Source organism: Myotis daubentonii, chromosome 4 (assembly GCF_963259705.1).
Source record: "Myotis daubentonii chromosome 4, mMyoDau2.1, whole genome shotgun sequence".
Taxonomy (NCBI): Eukaryota; Metazoa; Chordata; class Mammalia; order Chiroptera; family Vespertilionidae; genus Myotis; species Myotis daubentonii.
The window spans coordinates 110,527,499-110,549,868 of record NC_081843.1 but is presented as its reverse complement, the minus strand read 5'-3'; the positions used below and the strand labels follow the sequence as shown (position 1 = coordinate 110,549,868).

General features: G+C 42.9%; 1 protein-coding gene across 1 annotated transcript in view; it reads left to right on the top strand.

The window, feature by feature from the left end:
* The window catches only part of WDR70 (WD repeat domain 70), a 209,626-nt gene that overhangs the window by 914 nt on the left and 186,342 nt on the right, over nucleotides 1–22,370 (top strand). Inside the window, exons 3-5 of the mRNA XM_059694917.1 lie at nucleotides 1,162–1,245; nucleotides 9,321–9,441; nucleotides 13,238–13,448. Coding sequence (XP_059550900.1) covers nucleotides 1,162–1,245; nucleotides 9,321–9,441; nucleotides 13,238–13,448 — 416 coding nt within the window. The remainder of the gene's footprint in view (nucleotides 1–1,161; nucleotides 1,246–9,320; nucleotides 9,442–13,237; nucleotides 13,449–22,370) is intronic.

Sequence of the window (22,370 nt, the reverse complement as noted above, 5' to 3'; positions counted from 1 at the left end):
AAATAAGCATATCTGCCCTGACCGGTTTGGCTCAGTGGATAGAGCGTCGGCCTGAGGACTGAAGGGTCCCAGGTTCGATTCCGATCAAGGGCGCATGCCGGGTTGTGGGCTCGATCCCCAGTGGGGGCCGCGCAGGAGGCAGCTGATCGATGTTTCTCTCTCATCATTGATGTCTTTCTCTCCTTTTTCTCTTAAGTCAATAAAAATAAAATAAAAAAAATTTATTGGGGTGACATTAGTCAACATGAACTAAAACATGATTTTTAATGGGTGAATAGTAGTCTATTTAATAGAAATGTCATAATTTGTAATATTTTAAACTTTCCCCTACATAGTTTCTAATTCTAACTTTTGTTGAGAATGCTAAAATGAACATTGTTGCAAATAACTGTCTCCTTTTGTAAAGGGAATATTGTGTGTATTTCCATCGGTAGCTTTTTAGAGGGACTACTTTAATAGAAATGTAAATATGAAAATGCAGCCAAAACCTTGGGAGTGCATCCTTACTGATACATACTACCCCAGGGGCTCTGCAGAAAGGTGGTTTCAGTTTACATCAGCGTCTTTGTTAGGGGGTGGGGCCACAACATTAGCAACAAAGAAACAGAATTTCCAGAGGATGAGGCCCAGAAATCAGAATTTTTTTAAAAAATATATTTTATTGATTTTTTACAGAGAGGAAGAGAGAGGGATAGAGAGTTAAAACATCAATGAGAGAGAAACACCGATCAGCTGCCTCTTGCACACCTCCTACTGGGGATGTGCCCGCAAGCAAGGTACATGCCCTTGGCTGGAATCGAACCTGGGACCTTTTAGTCTGCAGGCCGATGCTCTATCCACTGAGCCAAACCAGTCAGGGCGTGAAATCAGGATTTTAAAAAGATTCCCAGGTGATTCTAATGTGCAGCCAAGGTTGAGAACCACTGGGCTAGATTAATTAAGAGGAGGATGGGAGAGTGGGCTGGTTAATGGCACTTAGCAATGAGATTGTCATTAAAAATTCCCTGGGAAGTAACTCTTCCTTGATATTTTATGGTTGTCTCATAGCCATGCTGTAAATTAGACAGACCAAGTGGTTATTGATCAGTCAGTAATTTTTGAGTACCTAAAGTTTGGCCAGCTTAGTGCAAAATCACAGTCTGCTACTTATTCCTATTTTAGGGAAAAAAGCTCGTACATTTGATTTGGAAGCAATGTTTGAACAGACTCGAAGAACAGCTGTGGAAAGAAGTCGGAAAACACTGGGTAAGAAGTTCAATCATCTGCTGTTTTATTTGTTTTAAATACTGTGTACACCTTACACAAGGATATTGACAGTTATTATTAGACTGAAAAAAAAGTTCAAAATTGTTAAAAGACCATATGTATTGGTTCCTTTGGAAGCAGAGATTTATTTATCTATTTAATCTTTATTATTGAAAGTATTACATATGTCCCCTTTTCCACCCCATTGACCCCCTCCAGCCCGCACCCCCTTCCCCAGCCTTCACCACCCTAATGTCTGTGTCCATGGGTTATACATATATGCATACAAGGGTTTTGGTTGATTACCTCCCGCTCACACCACCCTCCCCCGTCTTCCCTCCGAGATTCTGCACTCTGTTCAATGTGGAAGCAGAGATTTTAAAAAAACACATGGTAAAAGTTGTATCTAAATAGGGTAAGAAGGTCTGAGTGCTAAAGTCTTTTAGAAGTGTGTGCTATGAACACAAGGATGTTAAATTAATATATGAGATTCAGAATAGCAGTTTCTTTATTACCTCTCCTTCCACCTCTATTTAATCCTCATTTCATTTTTTCTTTCCTGCTTACAGCGGAACCAGTATTTGGAAGGCTGGGCGAGAGGTGGCTCTCAGAGCTGTGTACACCACTGACTGTTGACCCAGACAGTATAGAAAATTGAGACATACAGTGACTGTGGCTGCTGCTGTTGAATCCCTGCATTAATGAGCTGTATCAGACATTTAATGAAGGCCTTAATTTCCAGACTCTCTGTTTTGATAGCAGGTGGTTGCCAACCCTAAGTATGACCACCTCAGGGTCTTTGAAGGAGACTGACTCCACACTGCTTTCTTTGGAACTGCTTCAGATCGTTCTTACACTAGATAGAGTGGAAGGGGCTAGAAATCAGACAGGACTCCCGGAAAAAATTAGTTGAATGCTGTTCTTGTCATTGTTGGTTTTAAAATATAGCAGTAATCCTCTATAATAAAAGTGTAGTATGCAAATTGTCCCCTTGACTGGGAGGTCAGGTCGTCCGGGAGTTCGACCAGCGGGCGGGGCCGGCCAGGGGAAGGGAGGGAGGCTCTGGCCTGCAGCCGGGCAGGCAGCCACTAGGGACCCCAACAGTGCACGGGCCTCTAGTATTTAATATTTGGGAAGTGAGCTTCACATGAAATGTTTTTGGTCTCTGGAAGAATAACAGTTTGTTTTTATTATGAAAAGATAGCTTTCTACATATACTATTTATTGTGTGAAATTTCAAACACATAAAAAAGTATAGTAATAGAATCCCATGTACCTATCACACCGATTTAACTACTGTAATAATTTATGGCCAGTGTTATTTCCAGATAATGTGCTAACAAGCAGGCAGTAAAGGCTGTCCTTCATAGCCCTTTGGAGAGAGGTAAGGCTCACTGTTAGATAAGTGGTGCTCGTTAGATAATTTTGATATTGAAGCCACATTTGGCTGCCCACTGCACAAAATCCAAGTCAAGAGACAGGCTGGTGGATGGAAAAGGGTTTATTCAAGTGCTCAGCTTGAGAAGATGGTGCACTCTTGTTGACACAGGCAGGGTTTTTTCTAAGGAGGGAGGAGGGAGAAGAAAAACAACAAGGAATCAAAAGAAGGGGATTGAGAATTTTCTGTTGAGGGGGCTACATGCAAGTCAATACATTCTGTTCAGATAACTAGCTGAAGGCCAGCAAATCTCTCAGAGCTGTAACGTCTGAAGGTCTGAAGGTTGGAGTCTGCTTCTTTTGAAGTTAGTTCCTAGAATTCTTAAACGAATAGGCTGTTTATCTGCAGTCACATATTAGTTAACAGATCATCATTTATAGCAGGGGTGGGGAACCTTTTCTCTGTCAAGTGCCAGTTGGATATTTATAACATCATTCATGGGCCATACAAAATTATCAGCTTAAAAATTAGCCTGCTGCATTTGGTCAAACATTTAATTAACTCGCCCCTAAGGCCTTGGCAGGGCCAGACCAAGTGATTTCGAGGACTTTTTATGGCCCATGGCTGGATGTTCCCCACCCGTGATTTACAGAAACAATGTCCAGAAGAATGGTATGGTGGGCTACAATTTTAGTCTTTAGAAAGTGTGGTCATTATCAGTTGTGGAGCCTCAGTTCACTGCTTTGAGACCTTGTAGCTCTGTTACTTCTCTGTGCCTTAGAGTTATACCATGGAATACTATGCAGCAGTAAACAAGAAGGATCTCTTACCCTTTGAGACAGCATGGAGGGACCTGGAGAGTATCATGCTAAGTGAAATAAGTCAGTCAGAGAAAGACAAGTATCCCATGATCTCGCTCATATGTGGAATCTAATGAACAAAATAAAGTGATGAACGGAGTGGATCCAGAGACATGGAATCTTGGAACAGAGTGCGGAATCTTGGAGGGAAGGTGGGGGAGGGAAGGTGGGTGGGAGGGTGATCAACCAAAGAACTTGTATGCATATATGCATAACTCATGGTCACAGACAATAGGGTGGTGAAAGCCTGAGGTGGGAGGCGAGGGTGGGCTGGAGGGGGTCAGTGGGGGAAGAAGGAAGGCATATGTAATACTTTCAACAATAGAGATATAAAGGATAAAATAAAACTTGGTTTGGCAAAAAAAAAGGTAAACGTGGGTAATGGATATGCTCATTGACTCCATTTGGACAATCCTTTCACAGATTATATGTGTGTTACATCATCACGTTGTATACTTTAAATGTCTTACAATTTTGTCAATTATACCCCAATAAAGCTAAAAAAAAATAATAGTACCAACTTCAGAGGTTGTTACGAAGATTAAAGATTACAGGAAGTGCTTAAAACAATGTCTGGTACACAGTAAGCTTCATGTACTAGCTGTGAATTTTTATGTTGAGGCTGACACTAAGATGCTTTTGGTTACTTGCAAAGAAGTCATAGAAGACCTAATTAAAAATGGCTCAAATAGGAAACATTTAGTATCACACATGACAGGAACTCTGGAGTGGGGCTCTTCCATCCTCTGAGTTCTGACATGACGGACAAAGTTTTTTCCCTTTTCTGCTTTGCCACTTTTAGGGTATTGACTTGTCCTAAGCTGACTGTCCTCATGGTCCAAAATTGTCAGCAGAATTTTGTTGCATGCAGATGACCACTTCTGTGGGATGAAAGGAAACTGTTTTGTGTATCACTTTTTAGGAGGAAGAAAACCTTTCTCAAATGTACCATCAGCTGGCTTACCTTCACATCTTACTGGCTAGTAATAGTGTGGCATACCAGCTCCAAACACCGCCATTGAAAGAGCAGTATGGTTGACTTGGAATTGAGATTCACCCTGGGTGGGCAGAGAGGGGCCCAGCACCTGAAGCACAGTGCTACCTCCTACCTAGAGAAAACTCTGGCTTTCTGAGCAAGTCAGAAGGGGAAAATGTACCTTGGTGTTGTTTCCTGATTAGGGTCACAACTGTCCGGAAGACCTGAGCCTACAGTCCAGGTGTCCAAATGTGGTATCCCAGTGTCCCCCAACCTCGCCCTGGAGGATATGGAAAGATTACTGGAGAAGCTGGGTGACAGGAGCCAAGCAGGCCCACTCTTAATTTTGGACATTATCCTATTTTTAAATTTTTTTCAATTTTCCTCCAGCTATCAGAGTGTAGAATTCTTGACTCCTATCAGTCTACCGGAGAACACACACACACAACACACACACTCAAAAACCCAAAAACAAAAACAAACATGAGCTTGAGTTATAGCATTTGCTTTACTTCTTCCTAGAGAGTTTTATGTTCCACATCTTCTTACCTAGTAATAGACAAACATGTAAATTGACCATCCCTCCACTCACCAGCCAATCAGGAGAGTTTGCAAATTAGCCCATCAAAGATGGCGGCTAATTTGCATACATAGGGGTGAAGGGGCGGAGCAAAGACTGAAGGCTCTGTCTGGAGCGAAGGCCTGGGTCCTGGGTGCCAGAGAAAAACTGGTGCCAGCAGCCAGGGGAAGGGTAGGCCTATTGCATGAATCTCTTCATGCAATGGGCCTCTACTCTATATAATAAAAGCTTTTTTTAAAATTTTTTTTTGTTTTTGTTTTTAAATTAAATCTTTTTTTTTTTTTTTTTTAAATATATTTTATTGATTTTTTACAGAGAGAAAGGGAGAGAGATAGTCAGAAACATCGATGAGAGAGAAACATCGATCAGCCGCCTCCTGCACATCTCCCACTGGGGATGTGCGCGCAACCCAGGTACATGCCCTTGACCGGAATCGAACCCGGGACCCCTCAGTCCGCAGGCCGACGCTCTATCCACTAAGCCAAACCGGTCTCGGCTTAAATTAAATCTTTATTGTTCAGATTATTACATTTGTTCCTCTTTTTCCCCCCATAACTCCCCTCCTCCCAGTTCCTGCCCCACCCTCCGCCCTCCCCACCCACTGTCATCCATAGGTGCACGATTTTTGTCCCGTCTCTTCCCGCATCTCCCACACCCCTTCCCCCCCCAAGAATAGTCAGTCCATTCCCTTTCTATGTCCCTGATTCTATTATGATCACCAGATTATTTATTCACTTGATTCTAAGATTCACTTGTTGATAGATGCATGTTTGTTGTTCATAATTTGTATCTTTACCTTTTTCTTCTTCCTCTTCTTAAAGGATACCTTTCAGCATTTCCTATAATCCTGGTTTGGTGGTGATGAACTCCTTTAGCTTTTCCTTATCTGTGAAGCTCTTTATCTGACCTTCAGTTCTGAATGATAGCTTTGCTGGATAAAGTAATCTTGGTTGTAGGTTCTTGGTATTCATCACTTTGAATATTTCTTGCCATTCCCTTCTGGCCTGCAAAGTTTCTGTTGAGAAATCAGCTGACAGTTGTATGGGTATTCCCTTGTAGGTAACTGGGTTTCTTTCTCTTGCTGCTTTTAAGATTCTCTCTTTGTCTTTTGCTCTTGGCATTTTAATTATGATGTGTCTTGGTGTGGTCCTCTTTGGATTCCTTTTGTTTGGGGTTCTCTGCGCTTCCTGGACCTGTAAGTCTATTTCTTTCACCAGGTGGGGGAAGTTTTCTGTCATTATTTCTTCAAATAGGTTTTCAATATCTTGCTCTCTCTCATCTTCTGGCATCCCTATAATTCTGATGTTGTTACGCTTGAAGCTGTCCCAGAGGCTCCTTACACTATCTTCGTATTTTCGGATTCTTTTTTCATTTTGCTTTTCCGGTTGGGTGTTTTTTGCTTCTTCGCATTTCAAATCTTTGCCTTGATTCTTGCGCTCCCCTGTTCTGCTGTTGGGAGTCTGTATAGTATTCGTTATTTCAGTCCGTGTATGCTTAATTTCTAGTTGGTTCTTTATCATAACATCGAGGGTCTCATTAGATTTCTTGAGGATTTCACTACATTTATCGGCGGCTTCTAGACAGTTCTTAAGAGACCTTAAAAGTGTGGTTCTGAACTCAATATCCTCCATTGACAGTTTTGTCCTGTTTCTTTGTCTCCGCATTTTTTATGCTTTCTTGGTGCACCCCCTAGTGGTCTTTGTGCGCAGTCTTGTTGTAGTTAAGCCTTGATTGTTGTCAGCAATACCGGGGGTGATTTGACCTCCAGGCTAACTGGCTATGAGAGTCCACTGTGTCTGCAGTGGGAGAGCTTCTGTGCTGGATCTCTAGGGCGGTGCTAATCTAGCGTTTGCCTGAGGCTATCCGGCAAATGGCTCTGCACAGGGCTTGGGCGGGGCGGGTCCCCGGGGATCTATAGGTCGGGCGGAGCGAGCAGTTATGGCTGCTCTCAGTTCCGTCCCTAGGGGCTCTGCCTCACAGAGTCCCAGCAACCACTGCAAACCTTGGAGAGAGAGCTGCCTTCGAGTTCCGACCGAAGCCAGACAGTCCCGCTTCTCCCGTTTGAGCCTGGGTCCCTAGAGACTCACCCGGCTCTGGAGCTCAGAGTCTGAAACTCCCTCCCGATTGCAAACAACAACTGCGCCCTCCACCGCCAGCCCGCTCCGCGTGCACTCCGCACCTTAGTATTTCACTTCAGCACTGCGCCTCCTCTGAGTCTGGGTATGATATTCTCTTTCCTCCTAGTTGTAGAATTTCCACTCAGCCAGCCTTCCTGTGGTTCTGGATGATCTCTGTTCCGTCTTTTAGTTGTTTTTTGAAGTGGTTGTTCGAGGCAGCAATCTCCGGCGTTAACCTATGCCGCCATCTTGGTTTCTCACCTAATAAAAGCTTAAGCAACCATTATGGTGGAACGACCAGAACGATTGGTCGCTATGACACACACTGACCACCAGGGGGCAGATTCTCAATGCTGGAGCTGCCCCCTGGTGGTCAGTATGCTCCCACAGCCAGAAAGCTGGGCTCATGGCTGGTGAGTACAGTGGTGGTGGCAGGAGCCTTTCCCACCTGCATGGCAGCGCAAAGGAGCAGTGAGCCGAGTGGTAAGGAGTAGCGAGATGGTGGGCGGTAAGGAGTGAGGGGTCCTGGATTGTGAGAGGGTGCAGGCGGGCTGAGGGACACTCCCCCCCCTCTCCCCGTCACAGTGCACAAATTTTTTGCACCGGGCCTCAAGTTTGAAATAAAAGACTAGTTAGTTGTGGACATTTGTTGGTTATCTCCTTGTTTCTCATCCTTCATATCCAAGCAAGGGAAGACTCTGAAGAGTACAACGTTCTAATTAATTAGTGCCCTTTGATACTTCTTAAGTTTGGGTGTATTGTTTTGCATTATTACGGAAAAGATGTTAAAGATTATCTCAGGCTATTGAAGATGGTAGCAGGTGAGAACTGGACTCTTCATATAACTCATTTACTTCCTGTGTATTCCCCATTGTAGAGTTTGATGATCAGAGGAAAGAGATTAAATTTCCTTGGATAAACTTTTGTCTTACCAAAGTAAACAACTCTACAAACCTAATATAATTGACATTTTCTCATGATTTTGGTAGGAAGTCTCTGACCAAAACTCCAGTGTGGGAAATTCAGACATGAACAAAGTGCTGAATTTATGATTTAAAGCAATAAAAATAAAAAGTGAAATTACGTGGGGATGTGAAGAACAGCATAGGAAATATGGTAAATAAATATGTATGGCCGAAGCTGGTTTGGCTCAGTGGATAGAGCGTCGGCTTGCGGACTGAAAGGTCCCAGGTTCGATTCCGGTCAAGGGCATGTACCTGGGTTGCGGGCACATCCCCAGTAGGAGATGTGCAGGAGGCAGCTGATCGATGTTTCTCTCTCATCGATGTTTCTAACTCTCTATCTCTCTCTGTAAAAAAATCAATAAAATATATTTAAAAAAAAATATGTATGGTGCCAGGTTAGGTACTTGAAATATCGGGGGAATACTTTGTAAAGTACCTGGTTGTTTAACCACTATGCTGTACACCTGAAACTAAAATAAAATAATATTGAATATAAACTATAATTGACAAAAAAAATAAAAAAGTGAAATTACATCAAATCTTACCATTGAACACTTTTTTACTTATCTTTTCCCATATCTTTCTACAGAGTCTAACCCAGGTTCATAGTTTAATCATATGCTAATTTTATTGAGCATATTTGTTAATATTTTCCAAGATTTGTACATTTTTTATCATTACTTGTATTGGCTATATTTTATACTAGAGGCCTGGTGCACGACATTCGTGCACTGGGGCTAGCGGGGTGTCTCTCAGCCCAGCCTGTGGCCTTTCACAGTTCAGGAGCCCTCAGGGGATGTTGCTGCCACAGAGGTGGGAGAGGTTCCCACCACCACAGTTGCACTCGCCAGCTGCGAGCTGTCAGGCTGGCTTCTGGCTTCTGGCTGGGTGGCGCTTCCCCTGTGGGAGTGCACTGACACCAGGGGGCAGCTCCTGAACTGAGCGTCTGCCCCCTGGTGGTCAGCGCGCACCACAGCAACCAGTCATTCCACCATTCAGTCTATTTGCATTTTTATTATATAGGATTATGCTGATATACAGTAATTCACTTATTTTCCCAGTGTTGGGTATTTATGGTGATAATTTTTTGGTTTTAGTGATCACACTGTTACATTTTCATGACTGTTAATTTTCAACCTTCTTAATAACTGACAAATTTTGAAATTTTAACTGTTGGAAATTTATTTTTATCTTTTCAGAGGCAAGAGAAAAAGAGGAAGAAATGAACAGAGAGAAAGAATTAAGAAGGCAAAATGAAGATATTGAACCTACATCTTCAGGCTCAAATGTGGTCAGAGATTGCTCTAAATCATCTTCCAGGTGCTTGACTTTCTCAAAAGGATTCTATTAAACGATCATTTTCTAAGTGTTCATAACACAAGTTAGGCAGGGTTCCTGATATTAAAAGCTTGCATAACTTCTCCCACTTTAGGCAATAGTATTTGTGCTGCTGAAGCGAGCACCCACTTTAGGTAATAGTATTTGTGCTGCTGAAGCGAGCACCCACTTTAGGCAATAGTATAGTATATCCCTAGGATCATGAGAGGGTCCTGTGTCACACTGAGTCATTTGAGGTTTTCTGAAGTTTTCCAGATGCAGTATTGAAATCTGTGCCTTTTTTTTTGTAATCCTCACCAGAGGACACTTTTTCCACTGATTTTTAGAGAGAGAGGAAGGGAGGAGAGGAGGAAGAGATAGAGAGAGAGATGTAAGAGAGAAACAGTGATCGGTTACCTCTGGTATGTGCCCAGACTGAGAATCGAACCCACAGACTTCTGGTGTAAGGACAATGCTCCAACCAACTGAGCTACACAGGCCAGGGCTGTGCTTTTATGATTTGTTTAAGAAATGAGTCCTTGCCGAAACTGGTTTGGCTCAGTGGATAGAGCGTCGGCCTGCGGACTGAAAGGTCCTAGGTTCGATTCCAGTCAAGGGCATGTACCTGGGTTGCGGGCACATCCCCAGTAGGAGATGTGCAGGAGGCAGCTGATCGATGTTTCTCTCTCATCGATGTTTCTAACTCTCTCTCTCTCTCTCCCTTCCTCTCTGTAAAAAATCAATAAAATATATTAAAAAAAAAAAAAAAGAAATGAGTCCTTAACTCTGTAGTCATTATTTCTTGTATTTTCTTCTAAAGTTTTAAAGTTTTATTTTTCATATTTAAGTATTTCATTAACATAAAATTGTGGATAATCTGAAGTTGTCATCCAGTTCTTATTTTTTCCTTCACATGGATAATCAATTTTGCCAGCCTCTTTATTTTGAATGTTTAAAATTTTTTATTTAATAGACTTTATTTTTAAGTGCAGTTTTAGATTCATAGCAAAACTGAGCAGAAGGTATGGAGATTTTTCCATATGCCTCCTGCCCCCATACATTTATAGCCTTCCCCGTTATGAACATCCCCCACCCAAGTGGTACATTTGTTACAGTTGACGAACCTACACTAACACATCACTATCACTCAGAATTCATAGTTTCCATGAGGGTTCGCCTTTGGTGGTGTACATTCTATGGTTTGGACAAATATATAATAACATGTATCTCTACTATTATAGTATCAATCAGAATGGTTTCACGGCCCTAAACATCTTGTTCCACCTACTTACTGCTCCCTCCCTGCTGTTAATAATCTCTCGTTTTTTTTTTTGTTTGTTTGTTTTCATTGATTTTAGAGAGGAAGGGAGAGGAAGAGAGAGAGAGAAGCATCAATGATGAATTTGCTTCCTATGTTGCAATTGTACAGCTATACATCTTATTTATTGCTTAGCTAAGGTGTCTTTTAAAACAGCTGAGAAAAAAATTAGGATTTGATTCTTTTTTTTTTAAAAATATATTTTACTGATTTTTTACAGAGAGGAAGGGAGAGAGATAGAGAGTTAGAAACATCGATGAGAGAGAAACATCGATCAGCTGCCTCCTGCACATCTCCCACTGGGGATATGCCCGCAACCCAGGTACATGCCCTTGACCGGAATCGAACCCAGGACCCCTCAGTCCGCAAGCCGACGCTCTATCCACTGAGCCAAACTGGTTTCGGCAGGATTTGATTCTTAACTGTCTTTTCATCTAATACATATTGTTTCTCAGGCTATGGTTCATATGTATATGTTTAAAAATATATTTCATTGATTTCAGAGAGGAAGGGGGAGGGAGAGAGAGAAAAACATTAATGATGAGAGAGAATCATTGATTGGTTGCCTCCTGCATGCCCCACACTCGGGATGGAGCCCGCAACCCAGGCATGTGACCTGACCTGCAATTGAACCGTAATCTCCTGTTTCATAGGTCAGTGCTCAACTGAGCCACACCGGCCAGACTCTGGTTCATATTTGGTACCATGTTGAGTCAAAGGCATTTTTAAACATGGAATGTGTTCTGTTTTCTGTCAGGGATATTTCTGGACATAGTTTCATGGACTTTGTTTTTCAGAATATTGAAAATATGTTAAGGATTGTTTATTTTTTTGGCTTGTGTACATCAGAAGCAAAAAGACAGAAATGGATTTAGAAGCTCTGTAGAGAAGAAGCTGATGCATTCCATCCAGTTTCATGTGGGTATTGGGCCTCCATAATCAGCCATGAAATCAGCATGGCTCCATGCAGTTCTTAGTTCAATGCTTTCTTCTGAACTAGTTAACTCAGTTAAAGCATGGATGCTAAGGATTAGCATTTCAGTTTAGAGTTCTCTATGGCTTGAATAATTTTGCATTGAGAAAGTCTGACTTCTGAACCAGTACAGCTGGAAAACTGATTTAATCACAGGGAGAAAATTTGGGAGTGTGAATGCTTTAATACAAATTTACTCATTCCCCCAACCATTACTTATGTGTTGAATATCTTGTGGCTTAGGCACTGCTTCAGGCACTGGGGATACAGCAGCTAGCAAGTCAGATGGAACTCTGCTCATATGATTGTGGGGATATTTGAAGGGATGGATAACAGATTTAAACAATAAATAAACACTCAAATGAGATAACTTACCATGTAGGTAATAAAGATAAAGTAAGGTAATTGAGGTAATAGTGACTGATAGGGTGTGTTTGAAAGTTTAGAGGACCTCTTTGCGGAGGCGATATTTGAGGAGACCTGGATGAAGAGAAAGAGGCAGTATGCAGTCAGTTCCAACAGAGGGTGCTGCCAGGCAAAGACCCTTGGGCTGAACCAGGCTTACCCTACTTACTTAGGGAGCCTGTGGGGCTGGAGCTGTTGCAAGAACAAAGGGAAACTCTCTATAGAGGTTTGCTAGCTCCTACCTTTGTATAAGGAGAGCATGCATGTGAGAATGTATTCCTTTCAGTATTGAACCTGGATAAAAATTAAAAGAAAAATCCGATTTACACCAGGCATCATTTGGGTGCTAGAGACATAGCAATGAACACAAAGGAGAGAAATTTATGTTTTCATGGAGCTTACTTACTGGAAATACTTTATTAGAAGGCAGTGACACTTTTGAGTCCTATAAAATATTTGATAGTTTAATTGATACAGTTATGAATGCAATTCTCAACCCTTTGGGATGGGGTAGGAGGTGGAGGGATGGTGGATGGTGGTGGCTTCCAGAATGCTTACAGGTGTTTGATAAAGACCTTACTGAGAGTGTGTGTTAGTTCTCTGGTGTGCTGGGTAGAAAAACAATAGAGAATCAATATGATACTTCCCTGAATAAGATATTTTTAGAATCCCGAATGCTACATTTAGCATTTTAGCAACTCAGCAAACTTGGATGAGAACTGAGAAATAATCTGTATTTCAGAAAATATATTGAAACATTCTGGGAATAATATTAACTTTCTTACATGACTGGCCTTATTCATCTTTGGTGCAAATAGTGATTGGATTCAAATATAGTAGAGAGTGTTTTTTTCCTGTGGATGTAGTGCCTTGCAGTTTTTCTTTCACATCCCGATTGTTCTGCTATGGCCTTTATTCCTGACTTTAATTTATGTGTAGGTAAGATAAGTAGGTAAAGTAAGTTTTTTAGTATGCTCTTAAGGTGAAAACAATTTTAACACTCAGCTGTTAAAGCAGAGTTGGGGTTTCCTGAGAAATCAGTACCATCTCTAGAGTGTGCTTTGTTGCCGCAGAGGCAAAGAGTTCTGTGTTTGTATTTTCAGTGATACAAGCAGTAGTGGAAGTGAAGAGAGTTCTGATTCCTCTGATGATGAGTTGATTGGCCCTCCTTTACCCCCTACCATGGCAGAAGAACCTGTTGATCGTATGGAGCAAGCTATTGGTCGTTTACCTCCACCTCTTCACGAGGAAGAGGAAGATGGTGATGATGATGATGATGATGATGATGATGGTGGTGATTCAGAAGAGGAGGAAGTAAGTATTTAAGAATTCAGTGGAGTAGTGTCTTTAGAGTAATGTAAACATCAATTCCCTGCTAGACTGTTATCTGTTATTCATAAGTGAGAGCAAATTAAAAGGAAAAAATCTGAGTTACTGAAAGCCCTTGTTGAAAGAACTGTAAAGGATGTACTTCAGGAATAAAGAAATAGAATTCAAAAATAATAAGTGGAGGGCCGGAAGCAATGTGTTAAAAAAGAAATTGATTAATAAACATTTTATTAAATTTATGTAAGCCTTGAGTTTAAATAATGGTAATGATGAATAAATTTGAGGATTTAAAAGCAAAATGGACCTAAAATTATTCTGGAAAATAATGTGGAAGATAAGATCATAGAATCAGTTCATTTTGAAGTCCTTGTATTATTTGGAGGAGACTAGAGATATTAGTTAACTTCAAGCAAAATTAGTTTAAGTCAAGCATGTAAATTGCATTTTTAAGAATAACTGTTCAAAGAATAGAAGTAAATTGTATAGCCTCAAAAATAGTAAAAGGAAAAAACATAAAGGAAATCATTCAGAACAGAGAATAGAAGAAAGGTGTTGGGAGCAGGAAAAATTTGCTGAAGCGAAGGCCAAAATCTATGCAAGTGCATGATATGGTGGTGAAATGTCATGTGATTAGTGTATGGCTGAGTTTGCTTAGTAGGGGCAAGTGGAAAGATGAGGCTGATGAGATAAAATTCAGAGAGCAGTACAGAGAAGTACTTTCTGGAGGAGCTGGAATTTGAATGAGCCTTGTAGAGGGTGACATTTTGGTAGACATGGTGGGGATAGGTCACAACCTGTCTACGTAGAGTGAATGGCAGGAACAAAGGCACAGTGTACAAGAATAGATTCAACACGATGGGAAAATTCAAGTTGTCTAGAATAGAAAGTTGATAAATAAAAAGACCAGACCTTTGACGTGGAACTGATGTGTGAGTAAACCTAAAGTGCAGCTATGCAGAGAAGTAAAAACATGCCTTGGTATGGGGCTCAGAAACCCATTTGTAAGCTTTAGCTTTTCATGGCTCTAATGAATGTCTGTCAAGAGATTAACAGCTTGCTGGGTTGTTTTTATAAGATTATTTGCATTGATTCTTAATGGAAAGAAATCATTGTCTTTTTTATGATGTCTTTTATTGTAAACACTACAGGCCTGGTGCACGAAAATTGGTGCAGTCGGGGGGTCCCTCAGCCCAGCCTGTGCCCTCTGCAGTCTGGAACCTCTTGGGGGATTTCTGACTGCCTGGGGAGTGGGCCTAAGCCGTCAGTCGGGCATCTTTAGTGCTGCTGTAGAGGCGGGAGACGCTCCTGCCACTGCCAGCCATGAGCCGACTTCTGGCTGAGTGGTGCTCCGCCTGTGGAAGTGCACTGACCACCAGGGGGCAGCTCCTGCGTTGAGCATCTGCCCCCTGGTGGTCAGTGTGCATCATAGCAACTGGTCGATCCGCCATTAGAGTCAATTTGTGTGTTACCCTTTTATTATATAGGACTAGAGGCCAAGTGCACAAAAATTTGTGCACTCGGGGGGGAGGGGGGTCCCTCAGCCCGGCCTGTGCCCTCTAGCAGTCTGGGACCCCTCGGGAGATAACGACCTGCTGGCTTAGGCCTGCTCCCGGGTGGCAGAGGGCAGGCCTAATCCCTAGGTGCAGCCCCTGGTCGGCTCAGAGCAGGGCCGATTGGGGAGTTGGGGCGCCGCCCCCTGTCATGCACAGAGCAGGGCGGATTGGGAGGTTGTGATGCCACCTTCAGTCACGCTCAGGGTAGGGCTGATTAGGGGGTTGGGGCACCGCCCCCTGTCACACTCAAGGCAGGGTCGATGGGGAGGTTGCGGTGCCACCCCCTGTCACGCACAGAGCAGGGCCAATCAGGGGGTTGGGGCACTGCCCCCTGTCAATCACAGAGCAGGGCCCATCAGGGGGTTGGGGCGCCACCCTCTATCACCCACAGAGCAGGGCCGATCAGGGGGTTGGGGTGCTGCCACTCTCACACTCAGGGCAGGGCCGATGGGGAGGTTATGGCTCTACCCCGTCACACACAGAGCAGGGCCCGTGGTGGGGAGAGGGGTTGGGGCGCCGCACCCTGTCACACACAGAGACGCAGGGCAATCAGGAGGTTGGGGAGCTTCCCCTATCAGGCACAGAGCAGGGCCAATCAGGGGGTTGGGGTGCCGCACCCTGTCAGGAACAGAGCAGGGCAGATAGGGAGATTGTGGCCCCGCCCCCTGTCATACACAGAGCTGCAGGGCGATCAGGGGGTTTGGGCGCTGCCCCCTGTCACACTGATCCCGGTGTCGGGAGGCCTCGCGGCTCCGCTGATCCCAGTGCTGGGAGGCATATTACCCTTTAACTATATAGGGTAGAGGCCTGGTGCATGGGTTGGGGCTGGCTGGTTTGCCCTGAAGGGTGTCCTGGATCAGGGTGGGGGTCCCCACTGGGGTGCCTGGCCAGCCTGGGTGAGGGGATGATGGCTGTTTGAAGCTGGTCACACACCCTTCAGGGTGGGGGTCCCCACTGGGGTGCCTGGCCAGTCTGGGTGAGGGGCTAAGGGCTATTTTCAGGCTGGGACTGAAGCTCCCAACTGTTCCTTTTTTTCTTTTTTTATTCTGGGCCAGCTTTAGGTCTGGCTCCAGCTCTGAGGCCTCAGCTGCTGAAAACAGGTATCTGGTTTGTTTGGGTTCTACAATTGAAACTCTGTATCAACTCCAGCTCTGAGATCCCAGCGGGCTGAAAGCTGGTTTCTGGGGTTTTGTTTAGCTTCTGTATTTGTTACAATGTTTCAAACTGCAGGCTCAGAGGCCGGCAAGGCAGGTGGGGAACGTTGGAGTCCTCCGTCACTGAAGCAAGCAAGCCTCATGTTCGCTTCCAGCTGCCTGGCTGCCGGCCGCCATCTTGGCTGGCAGTTAATTTGCATATTGCCCTAATTAGGCAATGGGAAGGGTAGCAGTCGTACGCTAATTACCATGTTTCTCTTTTATTAGATAGGATAGTAAAAGGAAAAGGCTGATAAATTAATATGCAAGTCAAAGCAAGGTTGTTGGTGATGTGTGCGAACAGCAGCCTCAGTTTTAAAGTGTGCACTAATGGGTAATGCAGAGCTTATTAGTATTGTTTGCGGATTAACTCTGTAGCTTCAGAAGGGAGAAAAAGAGGACTGGGAGATTTCCTATTTATTTTCCATTTCTCATTCAGACATACCACACCTAGCGTTTCCCAAGCTGGCGGACATGGTGGGTCAAGTAGATAGCTTGGGAATTTGAATGTTGTGAGTGTGGTGTTTCAGTGGTTTTGCTAGATTTGGATAAATTATGTTGGCCTTGAATGAAGGCCTTCAGTTTTTATTTATTTATTTATTTTTTTAAAAATATATTTTATTGATTTTTTACAGAGAGGAAGGGAGAGAGATAGAGAGTTAGAACCATCGATGAGAGAGAAACATCGATCAGCTGCCTCCTGCACATCTCCGATTGGGTATGTGCCCACAACCCAGGTACATGCCCTTGACCGGAATCGAACCTGGGACCCTTCAGTCCGCAGGCCGACGCTCTATCCACTGAGCCAAACCGGCTTTGGCGCCTTCAGTTTTTAGATTCTGTGGTTTGATAGTAGATGAGTTGCACCCTCAGGCTTTTTTTTAGGTTCTGAGTGAGAACACAAGTTTTCCGCTGTATTGGATTTGATATTTGGGATATTGGCAGCTGGCTACCTCCAGCAATAATAGAGTCAAGGGTCATAGGCAAAGGAAATCTATTGTTTATTGTCTTCAGTATAAATGTTGTGGGATCTAGACAAATTAGCATGATTAATTTAGGTAATTTGCAATATTTGGCCTATGTCTTAACACTGAGGTTAAGTCTTTCTGGCCTTTGGAAGAATCTTGTTTTTGTGGTTGGTTGGACTTAGGGTATAATAATTCTTTGCTTCTTTTTAAAAAAAGATTTTTTTTAAATTGATTTCAGAGAGGAAGGGAGAGGGAGAGAGAGAGATAGAAACATCAGTGATGAGAGAGAATCATTGATTGGTTGCCACCTGCATGCAACCAGGGCATGTGCCTTTGACCAGAATCGAACCTGGGATCCTTCAGTCAACAGGCCAACATCTATGCACTGAGCTAAACCGGTTAGGGCAATATTTTTTTCTTTTTTTTTTTATATTAGTTCTGTAATTTTATTTTTCTTTTTTTTTAAATTAAATCTTTATTGTTCAGATTATTACATTTGTTCCTCTTTTTCCCCCCCATAATTCCCCTCCTCCCAGTTCCCGCCCCACCCTCCGCCCTCACTCCCCACCCACTGTCCTCATCCATAGGTGCACGATTTTTGTCCAGTCTCTTCCCGTATCTCCCACACCTCTTCCCCCCGCCCCCCCCAAGAATAGTCAGTCCATTCCCTATCTATGTCCCTGATTCTGTTATGATCACCAGATTATTTATTCACTTGATTCTTAGATTCACTTGTTGATAGATGCATGTTTGTTGTTCATAATTTGTATCTTTACCTTTTTCTTCTTCTTCCTCTTCTTAAAGGATACCTTTCAGCATTTCTTTTTTTTTTTTAATTAAATCTTTATTGTTCAGATTATTACATTTGTTCCTTTTTTTCCCCCCCATAACTCCCCTCCTCCCAGTTCCTGCCCCACCCTCCGCCCTCACTCCCCACCCACTGTCCTCATCCATAGGTGCACGATTTTTGTCCAGTCTCTTCCCACATCTCCCACACCCCTTTCCCCCCCAAGAATAGTCAGTCCATTCCCTTTCTATGTCCCTGATTCTATTATAATCAACAGTTCATTCTGTTCATCAGATTATTTATTCACTTGATTCTTAGATTCACTTGTTGATAGATGCATATTTGTTGTTCATAATTTGTATCTTTACCTTTTTCTTCCTCTTCCTCTTCTTAAAGGATACCTTTCAGCATTTCATATAATCCTGGTTTGGTGGTGATGAACTCCTTTAGCTTTTCCTTATCTGTGAAGCTCTTTATCTGACCTTCAATTCTGAATGATAGCTTTGCTGGATAAAGTAATCTTGGTTGTAGGTTCTTGGTATTCATCACTTTGAATATTTCTTGCCACTCCCTTCTGGCCTGCAAAGTTTCTGTTGAGAAATCAGCTGACAGTCGTATGGGTATTCCCTTGTAGGTAACTGAGTTTCTTTCTCTTGCTGCTTTTAAGATTCTCTCTTTGTCTTTTGCTCTTGGCATTTTAATTATGATGTGTCTTGGTGTGGTCCTCTTTGGATTCCTTTTGTTTGGGGTTCTCTGCGCTTCCTGGACCTGTAAGTCTATTTCTCTCACCAGGTGGGGGAAGTTTTCTGTCATTATTTCTTCAAATAGGTTTTCAATATCTTGGTCTCTCTCATCTTCTGGCATCCCTATAATTCTGATGTTGTTACGCTTGAAGCTGTCCCAGAGGCTCCTTACAGTATCTTCGTATTTTTGGATTCTTTTTTCATTTTGCTTTTCCAGTTGGGTGTTTTTTGCTTCTTCGCATTTCGAATCTTTGACTTGATTCTTGCGCTCCCCTGTTCTGCTGTTGGGTGTCTGTATAATCTTCTTTATTTCAGTCCGTGTATGCTTAATTTCTAGTTGGTTCTTTATCACAACATCAAGGGTCTCATTAGATTTCTTGAGGATCTCACTACATTTATCGGCAGCTTCTAGACAGTTCTTGAGAGACCTTAAAAGTGTGGTTCTGAAATCTATATCCTCCATGGACAATTTTGTCCTGTTTCTTTGTCTCTGCATTTTTTATGCTTTCTTGGTGCACCCCCTAGTGGTCTTTGTGTGCAGTCTTGTTGTAGTTAAGCTTTGATTGTTGTCGGCAATAGTGGGGGTGATTTGACCTCCAGGCTAACTGGCTATGAGAGTCCACTGTGTCTGCAGTGGGAGAGCTTCTGTGCTGGATCTCTACGGCGGTGCTAATCTAGCATTTGCCTGAGGCTATTTGGCAAATGGCTCTGCGCAGGGCTTGGACGGGGCGGGTCCCTGGGGATCTACAGGGTGGGTGGAGCAAGCAGTTATGGCTGCTCTCAGTTCCGTCCCTAGGGGCTCTGCCTCACAGAGTCCCAGCAACCGCTGCAAACCTCGGAGAGAAAGCTGCCTTCAATTTCCTACCGAAGCCAGACAGTCCCGCTTCTCCCGTTTGAGTCTGAGTCCCTAGAGACTCGCCCGGATCTGGAGCTCAGAGTCTGAAACTCCCTCCCGATTGAAAACAACAACCGCGCCCTCCGCCACCAGCCCACTCCGCTCGCACTCTGCACCTCAGTATTTCACTTCAGCACTGCGCCTCCTCTGAGTCTGGGTATGATATTCTCTTTCCTCCTAGTTGTAGAATTTCCACTCAGCCAGCCTTCCTGTGGTTCTGGATGATGTCCGTTCCGTCTTTAGTTGTTTTTTGAAGTGGTTGTTCGAGGCAGCAATCTCTGGTGTTAACCTATGCCGCCATCTTGGTTTTCCCTTTATTTTTATTCAATATTTTTTTCTTGATTCAGGAACTGAATTTAGTTTCTTAAGGAAATCTGTTTGAGGTAATTCTAAACAAAATTATAAAAGATTGTCTCATATCAGAATGCTAGTTATATTTTTACAATTTGAGATATGTAAGAATTGTCCCATCTACTTATCAAGGCTTAATCATTTTATGGTACCTTTGATTTCCTCCTGTTTTTTCTCTCATACTTGGCTGCTTCTTCTTCTTCTTTTTTTTTTAGACTTTTTGTGAGTTTATTTGAGTCAAACTATCAACAATTGCTGGGAAGCAAAATCTCAATGGATTGAGATAATGTTCCCTGGCTTCTTTTTTCGATATGTTTTTATTGATTTCAGAGAGAGGAAAGGAGAGGGAGAGAGAGAGAAAAACAACAATGATCAGAGAGAATTATTGATTGGTTGCCTCCCGCACACCCCCTACTTGGGGATGTAGCCCGAAACCCAGGCATGTGCCCTGACCAGGAACCAAACCTTGACCTCTTGGTTCATAGGTCAACACTCAATCACTGAGCCACACCGGCTGGGCTCGTACTTGGATTCGTCACCATCACATTTCTGCCTTTTATTTCCTTCTGTGCTTTCAGCTTTTTCCTTTCCTACTTGGCTCTAAATTTGCAAGCATCCTGAAATCTTCCTTTAACTTAGTTTTCCTTTCATGCCATACAGTTTCCCTCCTCTTTATCACTAAATGTCTCAAAAGCAACGTCTATAGGATGTCCCCCAAATGTATATACACTTTGAATAGTTATGAAGGCTGTGCTTATTAAAATACATTTCCTTTCAAAATGTAATAGAAAGTTCAAGTGTGTATACATTTTTGGGGGACATGCTGTATATTTGCCACCTCTGTTTTATCACCACAGTTTTCTTCTTAAATCTTTGTTGTTATTTTCTGCCCTTACCACTTCACCCGAACTCTTCTCACAGAGATTTCCAGTGACAAACTCCAGACCCCCAAATCCAAAGGCCCTCCCGATTCTCATTCTGCTCCTCTGCAGTCTTGGACAATGGTGACTTCTCCTTCCTTGAAACTCTTCCTTTGGCATTTCTTTATACTATTGGTCTGTGGCCTATCTCTTTGTTTATTCAGCTGATATTTATTGAGAACCTCTTATGAGTTGGGTACTTTCCCGGAGTTGGGGACAGACACAGCAGTGAGTAAAGCAGGCAAACCCCTTCTCTGGTAGTGCTTACTTTTCTGCTAGTCTCTCTTACTACTTCCCGTGCCTCATGCTTCTCCAACCATGAGCATCCCTGGAGGACGTGTCCTTGCTTACCTTACCATTTCACATTTGTCCCGAGGTGAGTTTCTTACGGCTTCTGGTCCTCATGACTCCTATTCACTCAGAGCAGCTGAAGGATTGCCCCATCTCATTTGAACTTCAGGTCCAGCTTTCTAACCCCTCATGAAGCAGGTCCACACTTAAGCTCTAACAGTATTCTAAATTCAATATCTAAGGTCAAACTTTTATTTTCTACCACTTAGCTTGTCTCTTTGCCTCCAGGATCTTTCATTCCAATCCCCTTTTCCTCACTGCTTCACGATTAAACTATTTGTAACACATGTCACATTGCAAATAATAGCACTCATTCCCTAAATGAGTGAAAATAAATCACCACAGCAGCCAGGACTCCCTCTGGGGATTTCAGAGTATAATTTGATTATTTTCTTGCTCAGAAACTTGCAAAGCACTGAGACAGTCTACTGAGTAGGAAAGCGGCCAAGTTCACATACTTGAGTGGCTAAATATTTCAGCAAGTATTATTGAAATTAATGGAAAAATATTTTTTAAGATAATTTTTTTTTAACCCAGTGGTTCTTAATCTTATTGTAAGAATCACCTTTGGTAATGAAGAAATAAGCCTGCTTAGGCTGTGTAATCTGGAGATGGACTCAGTAGGTCTGGGCTGGACCCTGCCTCAACACCTGCAGTCTGTGTTGTAGCAAAGGCTCCGCAGGTAAGCCATTCCCCAGTCAACCTGTGGTAGCACCTTTTCCCAAGAAAATGACTTAATGTTTCAAAAGGATTTCCAGTCAGACAGCTAGCAGAGACAGTGCATTTTAAATGGTTTCACCTCATGGCAATGAGCCCCTGTAGTGCAGCAAGCTGTACTGGAAATAAATAAGCAGTGTTTTCTCAGCTGAGTGATGCTATCATTTTTATTTTTATTTTATTTTTAAAATATATTTTATTGATTTTTTACAGAGAGGAAGGGAGAGAGATAGAGAGTTAGAAACATCAATGAGAGAGAAACATCGATCAGCTGCCTCCTGCACACTCCCTACTGGGGATGTGCCCGCAACTAAGGTACATGCCCTTGACCGGAATCGAACCTGGGACCCTTGAGTCCGCAGGCTGACACTCTATCCACTGAGCCAAACCGGTTAGGGCTGATATAATTTTAAAGGGTGTTTTACCTGC